General features: G+C 40.0%; 1 protein-coding gene across 1 annotated transcript; it reads right to left on the minus strand.

Moving 5' to 3' along the window:
- Nucleotides 1–3,040: 3,040 nt before the first annotated feature.
- vat1l (vesicle amine transport 1-like) lies at nt 3,041–16,020 on the minus strand. Its single transcript, XM_053422516.1, has 9 exons — nt 15,800–16,020; nt 15,186–15,315; nt 14,017–14,232; nt 13,445–13,587; nt 11,871–11,974; nt 10,326–10,381; nt 9,984–10,178; nt 5,359–5,442; nt 3,041–4,844 (listed from the first exon to the last, which is right to left on the minus strand). Exons 1-9 carry the CDS (start codon nt 16,018–16,020, stop codon nt 4,746–4,748), a joined length of 1,248 nt encoding a protein of 415 aa, XP_053278491.1. The 3' UTR covers nt 3,041–4,745.
- Between the last annotated feature and the right edge of the window lie 679 nt (nt 16,021–16,699).

Below are 16,699 nucleotides of genomic sequence, written 5' to 3' on the forward strand. Positions count from 1 at the left end.
TAACACAACCACGCACACAGGCGAACGCCCACTCCCTCGCAGGAGGATGTGCTATCATCCCATTCAATGTGCAAAACAATTTATCAAAACAACCCATGAAAGGTTAATTCTCAGGTTAAAGGAAGTTATGTTCCAGCCTTTGTTACCGCGGCCGTTAGCTCTCGGCAGCAGAGTCTGTTTTTACGATTGTTCTGGTTTTGGTGTAAATAAATTAAAGTTCCATTTGAGTGGCGCCCCTTGTATATGCCAACACATTCTTCAGATTGAGAACGGAGCTGGCCCGGCTTCAACACATCTCTCTCACAGACTCTCATTAATAGGCAGCAGTCCTCGCAGTCCATCCCCTCAAGACAGAGAGAGCAAGAGCAAGACAGAGGGAGAGAGAGGGAGGGTAGGGGGAAGCCAATGAGAGTTTTTATGCAGCAATTTAGCAGAATCCTCAAAGGCTCAGAGGATGAGGTTACATTTTATTTCCTTGTTAAGTTTCCCCCATGCGCCGTGGAGAAAATCCATTAGTGGCACTCTGCTGCCACCGTGAGGCCGAGAACAGCAACCACAAACTACCTTTCCAAAAACAGCATCATAACAGTGCAGTGAAGAGGACTGATGGGGATTGTTTGACTTTTAATGATATTGGGGAAAGAGTCACACTAGCTCATGGATAATTCTTTTTTCCCTAAAATTATTTCTGAATATCAGTTAACAGAGACGTCAGCGACACTGAGCTAAATTCATAAATTATGTTGAATCAAGTTCCATGTCTGCAGGTACAGAGTGTATATATGGTAAATGGAGTGTACTTGTTTGTAACTTTTTCAAATTTGATCGTCCACTCAAAGCACTTAACAGTATTAAGCACATTCACACTTTGACGCAACACTACTATCTGCTGCGCTTCGTCTATCACACACTTGTCATCTGGGGCAATTTGGCTCTTGCCCAAGGACACTTCAGAATGCATACGGGAAACCAGGGATAGAACCTACGACCCTTTTGGTTAGTGCATGAGAGCCAAAGTCATCACAATATGTAGTAAATGCATAACTGAACTACATAATGTGATTCACATATTAAAGCAGCTAATATCAACTTTGCAAAGAAAATGAGGCACTGATATGCCTCTGTAATGAAGGAACCCATTTCCTGCAGGTGAGTTGTTGAATATAACTGCTCTCGTGTATAAAACATGGAAGTTTCAGCTGCTATTGGAAATACACGTCTATAATTGAAAAAGGGAGTGAACGAAGAAATTAAAAAAAATAATAATATGAGCAAAATATCAGTTCTTATTACAGAACAGACTTGATAATAAAATGTTGACATTTGCATATGAACACTTCCCTTTACTACCATGTATTAATCAAAATGTAATCTGTTCGACACTGACCTGAGAATGAACATCAGAAATGCCAACTCCTCATTAATTAAGCTGATTTGGCTTCGAGACAACTGCATATGCTACAAATAACCAAATATTATTACATAGACTATGTAACCCTGCAGTAAGAGCTAAAATGGGGTCATTTGGTCTGATCAGCAGTCAGTATGTTAAGATCTGTTGAGTTGATTTATATATCATTTCGATCCTTTTTTGCAAATGTACTACTTTTGCTTGGTTTTGTTACCCATCTTAAATTTTGTAAATACTTTAGTTGAACAAAACCTTTTTTCCCACTAATCCCTGCTATTCTAGTTTTCATTCTTTACAATATGATATTGGAAAATTACAGGTTTTGTTTACAAAGAAATCGAAATGGATTTTCACTTCCTAGGTTTTCATGAGAGCGATTAAGACCCTTTATCAGCAAGTCATACACTCACACTCACACTCAGACTCTCTCTCTCTCTCACACACACACACACACACACACACACACACACACACACACACACACACACACAGGTTAGGTTTAGGGTGAGGGTTATGGATAAAAGAAGGTCATAGAGACTTGCAAACAGGCACTCCTGATCGATTGGTACAAATCCCCGAGCTGCTATGACCTTCGGAAGGGAAAAAAACAATTTGTGAAGTGCTAGGGTTAGTGTTGCTATTAGGGTGAGAGATATGGTTAGGGTTAGGGTTAAGGGCTAGGGTTAGAGTTAGGGTTAAGGACTAGGCTTAGGGTTATGGATAAGAAGAGAGACTTAGTTGAGTGCTTCTTGCCATAATATGGATTAGAACTGTAGTCGAATAGGCCTATTCACTGTGTAGAACTCTACACCAACCCTGCCGCTGTACAACACAACTCATGGTCTCAAACCCATTAATAAGGCAAGAATTTCCACAAATTAACTCTTGACAAGGCAAACCTGTTAATTGAAAACCATTCCAGGTGACTACCACATGAAGCTCGTTGAAAAAAGGCCAAGAGCACAAAAGCTGTCACCAGAGCAAAAGGTGGCTACTTTGAAGAATCTAAAATATAAAACATATTCTGGTTTATTTAACACTTTTTTCTTTACCAAATAATTCCATATGTGTTCCTTCATAGTTTTGAGGTCTTCAATATTAATCTGCAATTAAAAGGAAGAAAAGTGAAGAAAAACCATTGAATGAGAAGGTGTGTCCAAACTTTTGACTGGTAGTGTAGGTGGATTTGTTTTTGAGGCTTCTGAGTAAAGATCTCAGAAAACTAATATTTCCCATAATGAGCAAACACTCTTATCATCAAGGAACCTCAACAGAACCAGTCTTCGAGAGAGCAAGATGTCAGTGCATCATGGGAATTTAATGCTAGCTTTATCAAACTGGATACTTTTTAAGCCTAATCTTAAATGCAGAAGGGATTTTTTTCTCTCGAACTCTAATTTCTCATTGATTTTATGAGCTCTGGACATCATCTTCACTTTAATTTCTCAAAAGGATTTTTTTTTTTTTGTTGAAATGATTATGATGAAATAAAAATGCCTTTCAAGCAGGGTCTAAATCACATGTGCCAAAATAGACAAAAAACATTCACAGACAACTTTTTATAACTTTTATTTATTCAAGTAAACAGAGCTGTGCTCAAAGACAGTACACAACAAAAATAATGTCCGACCACAGGTAAACCATAGTTTATAGGGAAGTTTGTGCATATAGACACGTACTCTACAAGGTAATCTGACAGGCACACACACACGCACACACACGCACACACACACACACACACACACACACACACAAACACTGTTTATCACTCAGCTTCAAAGCATGCAGCGTTTAGTCCTGTTAGTTAATGTGTTTGCTTTACTGTTAATTTTTATTTCTTTAAAATGATTACAAAGCATTTACTTGTTTTAATGATTCAGATGCTATAAAATATAAAACCTACTGAATAGGCAAAGCCGAATAAAAAGTGAAAAGGATTTTCAATGCACTTTGTTTGTACTTTGACTAATTAAAACAAATCAATCCCCTGATTAGATGGGTGCGAGTGTTTGGCAACCATTGGTTCCTTGTCAGCTGTTCTTCTTCTGTATTTCAGTAACAACCCACAGATTTAGAGTAGAGGGAATCTTATTTAAATAAAGTAAATAAACAATGCTGTTCAAATCTAAACCACTTTGATTTTATAAACCAGCTCGTAGTTAATATAATTTACCTTGGGAGTCTTATGGCACTTTTGTTAAAAGGCACAAGTAAATAACTTTGGTCAGATAAAGCAGACTCATCGGTCAAACTTCATCATCATCCTCCCTAAGAAAATGAAGAATTTTTATGGATTTTGATACAATTTACATTCAATCTCAAGAAAATCCGATTTTTATGCAACACTGGTTGGTGTAGAATATTATGTATTTAAGTAAAGGTTCTGAATATATAGCTTAAGTAAGGAAGCATTTCTAAGTGTATGAATCTGTTTTCACAATCCAGTTAAAAATACCTTTTTGTTAGTTTGTTCAATATGAACTTCACATGAGGAAAGCACGTCGCGTATTAAAACACTCCTCTGTAGCTGAAAGGCACTGGTGATCCCATAATATCACAAGGTTGGCACCAAAGAATAAAACCTCATGCAGATATCAACATACAGAATTTTCTGTCCTGCATCACACATCACTAGGGTCACAAGAGAAAGTGATTCACTCCCTTAGTCAGAAGCATCAAAACATTGGGGTCAAACGATTCTCAGTATTAGGGAGATTTAAAAAGAATAAGTTGTAAAACTATGATATAACAAACCCTCAAATATGACTTTCGTATAGTAATACTACATCTTTATTTTCTCATAGTATTACTACTTTTTTCTCAACTATGAAACTATTCTTGTATTATTACAGCTTCATTCTTTAAACAAAACAAATCTTCAGTATCACCATAATACTCCAGTGAAGTCATCTCTGAGGACAGGAGAGAATTAAATAAATGTTTTCATAACTTGTGAAAAGTTTAAACATGCCAACACTTGGGAGCTTTACTATATCTAATGTTAAATGCTAATCAGCTGGTTTAAATGCTTCTTCAGTCCATTGTTAATTCAAATAAATTGCAGGCAGATAAAATGAACAGTAAATGTACCGTCACTTAAAATAACAGTTGAGAATATAATACTACTATTTTGAGAATTGCACTTGCACTTGTTGCCTGGTTGACAAACGTGTAATTAATCTTTATTCGACTGACAAACATTAGTAAAACAGACAAGAGATAAATGAATTCCCTCTACATACATACAGCACATTCATGCATACAGCACATACTGTACAACACTGGTGTGTGGTCGAGTTCCTCTGTGGTGACTGTGTCCAGCCCTTAGCTGGCTCTAATGGATGAAGGGCATGCGCTCCTTGCTGTCGTTGTCCCCCTCGGGCTCCTCTTCTTCCTCTCCTGCTTCACTGGTCTCTGTGCTGTCACTGGCCATCTACAGTAGAGATAAAAATACAGTCCTACTCTCATTAGGTGTATTACCGAGCTGCACCGAGAGGAGAGCAGAGGGGAACGTAGATGTGAGCAGACACGAGGAGCTGCAGTGTAGCACAGAATGTGCTCTTGGCTAATGGGCAGCTGTACAATATGGCTTCAATATGAGCATGTCTATAGGTCTAATGGCTTTTCTAGGTTTAATGTTGAGATCACCATGGAAATGACGGCGGTAAAAACAGGAGGAAATCCCACTCACTGCCTCTGTGTGACCATGACTGGACCTGAAACTGCATCACAAATGTCAAGCTGAACTATTACTCTACCAAAAATAGCACACTGCAATTCAGCCAGCTAATTAGCCACGGACATTAAGATCATTCAACTCGTCTTTTTCCTAAAAATCCTTTCCACCACAGATCTTCTTAAGGGACCAGTGTGTGGGATTTAGTGACATCTAGATGTTGAAGATTTTAGATTTCAAACAACTGTCAATTTAAAATGATTGTTGTTACCAGAGGAGTGGGCGACTTCTCCACATCCAGGATGAGTTTCCCAATGTTTCCTCTGTCGTGAATTCTCTGCATGGCTTCTTTTACCTGAGGATAGAACACAATAGTTAAGTTACCGTCAACAAGCTGAATTTGCACATATCACTAAAACAATCTCATTTAATTTCTACTTTCTCTTTTAACCTCTAAAAATAGCAGAACATTTTAACTACAAAACTATGAAACACAAATTGAAAATTAATTTGCTTCTTTTTCTCTGAAGTCAGTGTAGTTTATTTAAAGACAACAACCTTGAGAGAAGTTCTTTTTTGTGGAACAGCATTTGTCTGGTATTACATTCATTGAGCACGTCTTCTGAAAACTTACGTTTTTGCACGAAACAGACAAAACTGAGAAGTGCAGCAGGAAACCATGTGGGTTTAGTCAATAGTATAAGTGAGACAGCTGCTTTGACCCTTTTTTAAAGAGGTATATTATCCTTTTTTAACCTCCTCCACCCATGGCATGTTTGTAGTCTTCAGAGACTGTGGCGCCCTCTAGTGGATTAATTGCTAACAACTATGTCAACGTAAAGGACGCATGGAAGAATGTGGGCAACAACGGCTAAATATTTATGTATTTCTTTTCATAACAGCGGCATTAATGAGTCTGAGGGTTCTCAAAAAATTGTTGGTGGTGTTCTCAGGGGCCCACTCTCAGCTCTGAGCCCCAGATAAATATTTCGCCTTCCCTGTTGTGACACCCCTGCATCTAAGTATAATCTGGATCATTTTATTGATAATGAAAGTGTTCATTGAACCCTGAGAACATTTTTAATTTTCAACAGGAGTTGTAACAAATTTTGTATTTAATGTATTAAAAAAAAAAGAAGACAGAATTATGATACCTCACAATTCAATTGAAAATTATCTTTCAACAATAAAAGCTTTCACAGAGGGGGTCTGCTTTAAAAAGGAAAACAACTGTGGTAAATATTCCCCACAAAAGAGACGTCTGCAACCATTTCCTGGTTATTAGAGACGCAGGATCTCTTTTCTCAGAACAGCTATAATCTTAACTCCCTCAGTGTGAGACTTTAATGGCCTTAATGTTGACTAAAAGATGCTGACTCATCCTGCTGGGCCACGGTTGAGCACCTCACTGCCTGCAATGATCACAGCCAGTCTATATTAAGCAGACAAGTACAAGACACTGCTTTATTTTAACTGTGACTGCAGGAACAATAAAGGTTGCTTTTTGCATGGGAGACCCAATTAACCAGCTTTGGACCGGTTGGATAGAATGGGATTGAATAACAAATAAAATGACGTGGATAATAAATGTCTCAGATTCCTGGTGGACACAATACATTCGAGTTAAACACTGAAATAACAAATGATTTTAAGATTCATAATAAAACACAAATTGTCCTTCTGGAGTTTGGTTTAATTTAGGAGGATGATGAATGAATTAAGCATCTTCATAATAATTGTAGTGAAGATTGAATAATAAAATGAAATGCAGCTTAAGATATAACTCTCTGCCCACTCGAAGCACTGTTTATCACTGTGTTGGGCACATCATCATTTTTTCCCATCTCACAGAGTAATTACCAGACAAACTTTTAACACTGACATTACATTGTCTATCTAAGTCAGAAAAACATCAAATTTTGAATATCCCCAATGGGAGATTACATTTAATTTAGCAGTAATTATGTTTCTTTCAGAATTAAGAGACTAAATATAAAGAAGCATTTCCTCCGGATATGAGCGCTGCCATTTTGCACATTTGAAGTCAGAGTCTGTTCGGTGTTCGGGGGATGGAGCCACGTAGTGAGGTCCCATCATTACACCCATTCGACCAATTGTGAGTCAGTCTCAGTTGTCAATCATGGCATTTCAATTCGTTTTTATAACATCAAATAAATTCTTCAAACCAATATTGGAAAATATGATACACCAATATGATACACCAGTGTGATGAGAGCTACCTGAAATTAACCATCTTGAGGAAACTTTATTTGACATGTACATGGAGGACGCAGGACTAATGAACTATACTGCAGCCAGCCACCAGATGGCGATCAAGATGCTTTGGTTTCTCTTTTGCATCATGTCTTCCAACAAAACTAGCAATGACTGACCCATCAATTCTGTTATATTGATATGGGACAGTCGTGCCTGACATTTAATACAACAGAGATCTACCGACAGGGTTTTTAATCACTCCCCCACTCAAAGTGAAGGCCAGGCCTCTGTCATCAGGGAGTCTGCCCCGCAGTACGTTTTATATGAGCTGACATTTTGTTCAGATCAAACCGTACCTTCTCTTCTAGACCTAAAGTTTGTCGAATGACTCAACTAAACTACTCTTGTCGATTGGTCTAAACTATAATAAAAATTAAAGGTTGGTGAAACTCATTAAAGCTTCTCTGAAAAATTCACAGATTATTAAAGTTTATTCAGGATGCCATATCTTGTGTTCTCATTACAATCCACACAGAGACACAACTGAGCTGACTGCCTCTTTGTCTACAAGCCATTGTGTCACAAGCATTCATTTGTTAAATGAAATGATGGCGATCAAGCCAAGAGCAAAATTAGGTCAGAAACTTGTCCAGGGTGCAGCTGTGAGGGAACACGTTTGCAGAAGGAGAGAAGGGATGTACAAGTTCCATTTGCACGTAGTTCACTTAGAAACACTATTTATAAGTCCGCTTTTATTTTTTCAGTATCCTAAGTATCAAGCACCTTGGAAACCAAAGTAAAAGACAAAAGAATAATTTCCTCACTGAAACTGCTGGTGGTCAGAAAACCTCAGATTCCACTCAAGTCACACAAACTCTCCGACTTTTCATTCCAAATGAAAAAAAGGTTGCCATGGTCAACGTGTAAACTAACACCGTCTGAATTCTCCTCTCAGGCATGTACACAAATGAGGCAGGCTGTGCCTCCGACACTACATCCCACGTCATCCTCCCAACTAATGAGATTCTTCATGGGCAATGGTTCCATTGACTGGCCAGTGCAACCTGGCAAAGTTTAATGACGAGAATACGGGGGACGTTTCCCGTGAGAATTGAAGACAGAAATGATTTCATCAACATATTCTCTCTGTGACTGAAGAGAGAACGTTCGGTGAGACTTCTAATCAGCTTCCTGTGCTGTTTCACCTGCTCTGTCTCTGCTCTTAATTGAATGTTTGGAAAGTTTGGTGGGTGTGGAAACAAATTCCAAACATTCTACTCCCAAAGACAGATTATGCTTTTTTATATCACTGCTGGAAACAGTGATCAAAAACATGTACATGTGGTTTATGTGTGTATTCGAGGGTTTTAAAATCACCTTAATTGTTCAAGTTGCTCCTAAAATGTACATAGTTCAATGTTTTTAGTGTGTTCTGATATTAAAGCACAGAAAAAATGTATAATACAGGTTTCAAAACAAGGAATCTTTGAATCTTAAATCCTAAATTGAATCAACATTTTTAAATTCATCCAAAAGCTGAACACATGTGCACTTCTTTTTACCATTTGTCTATCTTTCTTTCTTTTTAAGCAAATCAGCTCCACAGGGTTTAAGTCTGGTTTAAGACTGTGCTGCTCTTCCATCATGTGACGGCAGCATCGGGTTCTTTTCTTTTAATGTTGTGGGACATTATTTTACTGGTGGATAAACCCCTGACCCACCAATGGAAAAATGGGGGAGTTCTAAATCTTATCTTGTAAATATAAATCTTGTAAATATATGACTACTGAAAGCAGCTTTTACCAATCAGATTCTACAGTAGTGGCTTACAGCTGGATGAACCTTCAGCAACTACACAGTATGACTCCATTTTTTGTTTATGGTACAAAGGGATTTAAAGGCGCTGCTATGTCCGATTTACATCTGGTCACCAAACATCATAAATGCTAAAGTTGTGGCCTCCAAGCGCTACAAACTTTGTCAGTGAAAAAAGTTCTAATTAGGCAAATTATTGACAACACAGGTTGGAAAAAAGTTTTCTGGATACATTGTTTGTTTCTGTTTCAATTCGTGTTCTTCGAATCACTCACTTTTGAGTCCGTTCACACTAACGGACGTGTGGAGCGTTCAAGTTAACTTTAAAGCTATGGAGACTTCTGATGGTAGAATATGGAAGATTCTCAAAAAATTGTAATCAGACATTCTGGGGGGGGCTATCTCAGCTTTGGGCCCCAGAAAATGGCCTGCTTTTCATACCCTGACTACGATGTTACAGCACTGGGTCATCACGAGCACTGAACGTCTTCAATACGCTCTGGACTAATCTATAAGCAACCTATGGAAAAACACCATGAGGAAAACCAGGACTCCCCAGGTGAGGAATAACAACAGGAAGAGTATTTGTAGAAATGTGGAGCAAAGTGATTGACATGGCCTGTCGGGATTTGTGTGGGTGTGAAATAATTGTGGAACAGGAAGATGCAACCTACCCACCATCTGTGGAAAAATGTTCATTAACAGCAGGGAGGAACAAAAGATGGTGTGCGAGCCAAGATGTTTTCATAAAATCTTCTCTTTCATCTTACCTTGCATCCCTGTTTGTCTTAACACACTTGCCACCAAAACGTTTTTTTTTAATCTCATCATCATTAAATTCACTGCCCCCCCCCAGGCTATTACCTCCTCCAGTGCCCACAAGGAGTCCACGACTGGCTTGATCTTCTTCTGCTCGTAGAGACGTAGGAGTTTATCCATCACTGCTCTGACGAGGCTACATCTGCCTTGTTTGAAGAGGAGGTTGAGGAGCGAGAATCCAGCTATGACCTTGTTCTCCTCGTACAGTTTAATGGGGTTCACCTTCTCCACCTGCCACCACTGCAGGAAAAGGAACAGGGACACGTTCATCCTGAGTGACTCATATATATATATATATGTGTGTGTGTGTGTGTGTGTGTGTTTCATTTGCCGTGAAACGCTACTATTTCCTTCAAATGTTGCAGACAGACTGCATCTGTGACTCACCGATTTTGCAAAGCTGAAGAAACTCTTTGTTTCCCCGGTGACCATGTTTGACGCGCCTGAAGAAACAGAAATAAAAGAGTTCGATAAAAACCGTGCTAGTGGTTGGACAGAAGTGACTGGTCCACATTGGCAGCAGAGAAGCTAGAGGGTGAGGTGCACGGGGGGGAGAAGTGGCTGGCACCTTTAGACCTTTGAGATGAGTGCGAGCATGCCTTCGCACATATTCAGGATATAACTAGAGAATTAATCTCCCTCTAATTCTGTTACTGGATTCACGAGGCTGGGCGGGACCTGAAGCAATGAACAGATATCAGAGCAGAGTAGTGGCGGTGACAGACAATATATTTCATTTTCAGGCTGTGGGAGGATGTTTTATTCCATTGAGTCTCACCATCTCAGGTTGCCATGACTGAATGCAAGACTCGCCTTGAACGGTTCAGTGTGTAAGATGTAGGTGAAAGGGATCTATTGGCAGGAATTGAATACAAAATAATCCTAGTTCTGTTTTCACTAGTGTGTTTTATTTAAATTGTACAAGTTGTTGTTTTCTTTACCCTTGAATTGGCCCTTTATATTTATAAATACTTTATATTTACATCTGGAGCGGGGCCTCTCTATGAAGGCCACCATGTTTTCGACAGTAGCCCAGACAGGACAAACTAAACACCTTTTGAGTTTTTATGACAACTGAAGGCTGCCACAGGTTCTTTTTCATGGAAGTGGAGGGTTAGGTGAGGAGATGTCACTAAATTCTACACATTGACCCTTTAAAGGAATAGTGGGACATTAGCTTAGCATAAAGACAGAGAAAGGGGGAACAGCACGCCTGGTTCTGTCCAGTGGGAACAAACCTATACAAATCTATAAGCACATTTTACAATTTAAAAAAAAAAATCTTAAAGACATAATTTTGCTGTAATATGTGTTGGCTAAAGCAATTATATTAATATCTGTCTCTTGGGTCAGACTTGAAAATAACTGCAGATCCATCCATTATCTGTACAGCTTATCATTTGAGGGTCACACGGGGGGAGATGCATCCTATCCGACCTGACAGTGGGCGAGAGGCGGGGCACACCCTGGACTAACAACCATTCACACTCACACCTAGGGTCACTTTAACTTAACCCCAATCTGCATGTGTTTGGACTGGGAAGGAAGTCAGAGTAACCAGAGAAAATCCACGCAGACACAAGGAGAACATGCAAACCCTATCCAAATCAGATATTGAACTGGGAACCCTCTTGCTCTGAGGCAACGGTGCTGACCGCTGTAGCACCATGCCACTCCCCATAACTGCAGAGATACAAAATATAAATGCCGTCGATCTTCTCATGCAGAACAACACAAAAAAGCCTTAAGTGTATATTCAAACTGTTGAAGTATTCTTTTAATCGTATATTCAAACTGTTGAAGTATTCTTTTAATCGTATATTCAAACTGTTGAAGTATTCTTTTAATCGTATAGTCAAACTGTTGAAGTATTCTGAAAGTAACTAAAGAAAACACATTAACACAGTGAACATTGAGAAGTATTGTTCCTACCATAGAGGATGTATGTTCCCAGTGGCTTCAGCAGACTCAGGCCTTTCCCTGTGTTCTCTCCACACAGACAGTCCAACAAGATGTCGACTCCCTCCGGAGAAATTCTGCAACATCGAGAACCAAGTAGAGGTGAAGTCAACTGAAAAAGGGGATTCATATAACCTTATATAGATGTAAAAGTATAGTCCAATATTAAAGTTACAACGAATGACTATTTTTATTATAGATTGATCCTTTTTTAGGTTTTAAAGTGTTGGATTGACAAAACAAGCCATTTGAAGGAATCACCTTGGGAATAAGGAAATAATTGTGATCACTGTTTTTCACCATTGACATTTATTGAGAATCAATAAGGAAAATGAGACGTAGCCCTAAAATATTTGCAGCTTAATTTCCTGTTTATCTACTTCATCAGCAAACAGTTTCAGCTCTAGTAAATGTGTTGTAAAGAGGCCATCAACCAAGACAAAATGTACTTAAAATTAAGATAAGACAAGAATCAATGACAGTCTGCTCCTTTATGACTGCGAGCACCAAAAGTGGAAACACATTCAGTCCATCTTTTCAGCCTATGACTCAGGATTAGTCTAATTATGGATTCTTGGCATTTGATCATTGAATCCTCTGAGAAAAAGTTGCAGTTTGCAACCTACATGTCTCTTTTGACTCTGCCCACACTTCTCTTCTAAAGAGATTATTGAGGCCCACATCACTCCTCATGACTAAAGCCTCTTACATCATGTAAGAAAAAGTTCATCTTCTTATCAATTGGTGTAAAGAAATTAAATAAAGCATCTGGCATGACCAGTCTCATTGAAGGTACATATATGGAAGAATGAGAAGCATGTTGTTCTCACGGGCACCTCTAAGTCCTCACTCTCTCCCTTGTTGCCCTGGACACCTGCTTGGCTAAACTGCTTGGTGGTCTTGTGATTTCCATGGTTTTTGCCTTTTGTAAAAAGATTAATTTAATTGTACTTTGCTCGTGATCCCGAGAAGAATGTGTGAGCCAGAGAGATGAAAGAAACATTAATCCCCTGCCACTGTGGACATGCGAGTAGAGAGCAGGAAACAATCAGTGTTAATGAAGCAACATTTGAATCTCTACGTGTTATCAGATAAACATAGCCATACAGCGGCCTTTAAAGCAGAAGACAGGAAAGCTCTACGACATCTTTACCAACAGACCCTACAGTGTAGATACAGTAAACCTGTAGCCATTAAAAGTTTTTGCTCTGTAGCGTAAAGTGGCTAACGGTTGTGTTGTGGATGAACACAACACAACCGATTGCTTCGGTTGCTCCACGTTGCCAGTGCAGACCCCCGCCCCGACAGATTCCACTGCTGCCTCAGATGAACTGTCGGGGGACCAAGGCCACACAAGACCCAAATAAGGGAAACGGGTAATGTCTACATTCAGTGAAGTCCACGTTATCACATTAGCTGACATGTGCACCATGTGACTACGCCTTCAAGTTCAGTCCAGCTCTAACCATTTGCAAATCGAATGTTTCTGAAACTAAATTGTCACCAACTCAAATCGAGGACGACACAGACAAACCTGCCGCGCTTACTTTTTGACCTCCTGCACATAATCCGCGTTTCTGTCGAACAGGTGAGTCACGGAGTCTCGGATGGCTGCGTGTTTGGAGCATGAGGCGATCCCGAACACGGTGACATTGGGAACGGTGGAGCACAGCTGAGCCACAGCCTGACCCTGGAAATAACAAAGAGTTGGAAGAATTCATCTGTGGGAACACGGAGTGCGGCTCTTAACGTGCTTACAATCCCAGACAGACAACACAACACACATCACAAACACCTTCTTAAAGATACTGTTATTGTACTTATCATTACTGTTTGTGTAATACTAATGATTACTTGGTTAGCTTGAATTATAACTCACAACATTGACTGTCTTTGGATTTGAAAAAGTCATTTCAAAACATAAATCAAGGATGTTCAAGAAGTGAAGACAGAAATAACTGGATGTTGATGTTTTCATTTTTTCACTGTAACATTAACAGCAGGGAGCAAGCAGCTGGCTCCATTCGCAGCAGTGAAGCAGTCAGTTTTAATGAGAGTTGGATGAAACGGCTGAACTCTCTTTGTGGCTGTCTGCATCAGTCATCAGAGGCGGACTTACTACACCACCTCCTGCTGAGTGCACCAGCACCGACATCCCCTCCCGCAGATTGGCGACCTCAAAGAGCATCATGTAGGCGGCCACGAAGTTCAGGGCGAACGCTGCCGCCTCAGCAAAACTCATGTCGTCTGGCATCTTGTAGACAAAGTCCACCGGTGTGCACACCACCTCCGCCCAGGCGTTGTAGTTCACCAACGCCATGACCCTGTCGCCGATCTGAAAGAAACATGTCGGGATGAAGCTGAATCATGTGACACGAGGGAGGTTGCGTTTTCGTCTGCGAATTGAATTTATCTGTTTGTTAAAAGGTTTACGCAAAAACTACCCGACCAGCTTCCATGATATTCGGTGGAGGGGTGGGGCACAACCCCTGGGATCAGGCCCAGATAAAGGGGATTTTTTTCTTTTTATTTAACATTGTGAGATTGGATGTTTTGCAACATTTATGTTGATTCCTCAATAATAATTAATGGATCTTGATTTTAAAAAAATCGATTTTTAGACATATTTAGGGGACTAATATGTGTGAAATTTGGTGCAGATCCAATTAGAAATCCAGGTATACTGATTAAAAATGAGGTTTCATGAGGGCAGGGTTAGGCAGAGAGATGTGCACTCTATTGAGCTCCACTCTATTTTGTACCAGGTACGGATCCAGTGGCAGGGCCAAGAGGACACTGGGTAATGAGTGGCCCCAAAAGTGCCCCTGTCGCCAGTAGTCTTTATTTTCTTTAGATGAAATAGTCCCCTACTGACAACACTGACTATAATATGACAAATTGCTGAGAGTTTATATTTTCTAAGCTTTTTTTTAACTACACAATGTGCATGAACAAGGAACCATTTTCAAAACATATTCAGTGATGTGTGTTTTTGCAGGAGAAGTGACTTGAATGTGCACCTTACTGAATCAGGAGCTGTGCACAGATGTGGGACATGACATCTGCCCCTCTCTGTAAATCGTGTCCCCTTTGGGACCCTCGGTTTTATAAACTCCTCGATCCACCACTGGTTTGTAGAGTATATTATGGACTCTGATGTATTCCTCATCAATATACTCTCAGCATGTTTATAAGTCTATTATTTTTCTTGATGCAGGTTTCTATTGTTCAGAAAATTGAGACACTTCAACATCGATCACCTCATTAACAACCTGTAACTTCACTAACCTCAAAGCCCTTTGTGTTCTCACCCACCGACTCCACGATACCACAGCATTCGAACCCAGGGACCAGTGGAGGTTTGGGGGGATTATCTATTGTCCCCTGACGAACGACCAGATCCAGGAAATTCAAGCCACTGCAACAACAACAACAAAAATCAATACAGACCCTTCAAATAAATCATGCAGCTGAACTGACTCTGACCTCAGCTGTTAAATCAATAATAAAAACCTGAATCTAAGAGAAATCCCATGGATTATTATTACTTTAATGATTATAAGCACTGAGGGTCCGATAAGGAATACTCTCTTACTACTTAATTTACATAAACTGTGAATATTTGGCAAAGGATCAGCTCAATAATTACAGCATTTAGAATAAAGGTAATTGCAATACAATGAGAACGACTGTATCTTCTTGAAAACCAGATTTGCTTGGTATGATGGGCTCCAGCAGCCAACCTGCTGTACCAGAAGAAAATACCTGTGGCTTCATGGCTTCACAACCCCTCTGAAACACAATGCAGCGTATTGACCGTTCATCCTGGTGATGAATCCTGAAATAATGAAGTGTCACAGCCCATCTCGTATTTATTGAATGACAGGTGTTGTGATATTTACCATGCTTTGACGCGGATCTTCACTTCCCCCTCCTGAGGCTCGGGCATCGGCTTCCTGCTCACCCTGAGTTTGTTAAGACCCCCGAACCCCGCCAGGACCACCGCTCGCATCTCTTTGGCGTCGCTGCGCGGACCCGCCACGTTCTCCGCGTCTCTCCCCTGCACGTGTCTGTCGATCATGAACTCGGTTTCCTCCGTCATGTCTACTCCTTCTTTCGCCATGTCGCAGACCAGCTGCTCTCCGCTCCTCTCCGCTCCTCCTCGGGGTTTACGGGGACGAGGTCGGTGCGCAGCCTGAGCGCAAACACGCGCAGCCACAACCCTCACCGCCTGCGCATTTATTCCATCATGTAACAATACCGTCCTGAATAATAGGTTTCTTATCGCAAGACACGGGAATAATGATCAATTCAACTAAACGTCACCATTTCATTGATCTGAAATTGAATTAATCCCTGTGTATTGTCTTTGCAGGAGGTTGAAGTATGAAGTGCGCCACCTGCTGGTGATGAGGGTTCGAACTTTATCTATATTCAATCCAAAAAATTCAACTCACTCAATGATTCCAGGATTTTCTACAATACTGAATATAAGTACAACTTTGAGGTACTTTAGTACTTAACTTGAGATTTCCCATTCATCCCAATTTATAGGCTGCTTCTACACCACAGAGGGAAATACATTTATTTGACTTTGACTTCAATTAGTTACTATAGATTTATGTGTTTATATTAGACAAATTATGCAGGAGTATATAAAAATAGAGCTGAATTCATTAGCTGATTAATCTCTAATCAGACATTTGATGTTCCAGCTTATTAAATAGAGAAACTTCCTGTTGACACTTTTGCTAGCACATAGCTCTGTGAAGGCGTGACGATAGGTTCTGGGTAATTGGATT

The sequence above is a fragment of the Pleuronectes platessa genome, chromosome 1 (assembly GCF_947347685.1).
Source record: "Pleuronectes platessa chromosome 1, fPlePla1.1, whole genome shotgun sequence".
NCBI classification, from domain to species: domain Eukaryota; kingdom Metazoa; phylum Chordata; class Actinopteri; order Pleuronectiformes; family Pleuronectidae; genus Pleuronectes; species Pleuronectes platessa.

What these genes read in the sequence shown, in the direction of transcription:
- vat1l (XM_053422516.1), bottom strand. Translation starts at nt 16,020, where the DNA reads ATGGCGAAAGAAGGAGTAGACATGACGGAGGAAACCGAGTTCATGATC. An exon ending in GGGAACATACATCCTCTATG is followed by an intron (nt 10,382 to 11,870) that starts GTAGGAACAATA and finishes CTGTTTCTTCAG; the next exon opens with GCGCGTCAAACATGGTCACC. An exon ending in AGAAGTCGCCCACTCCTCTG is followed by an intron (nt 4,845 to 5,358) that starts GTAACAACAATC and finishes TCTCTACTGTAG; the next exon opens with ATGGCCAGTGACAGCACAGA.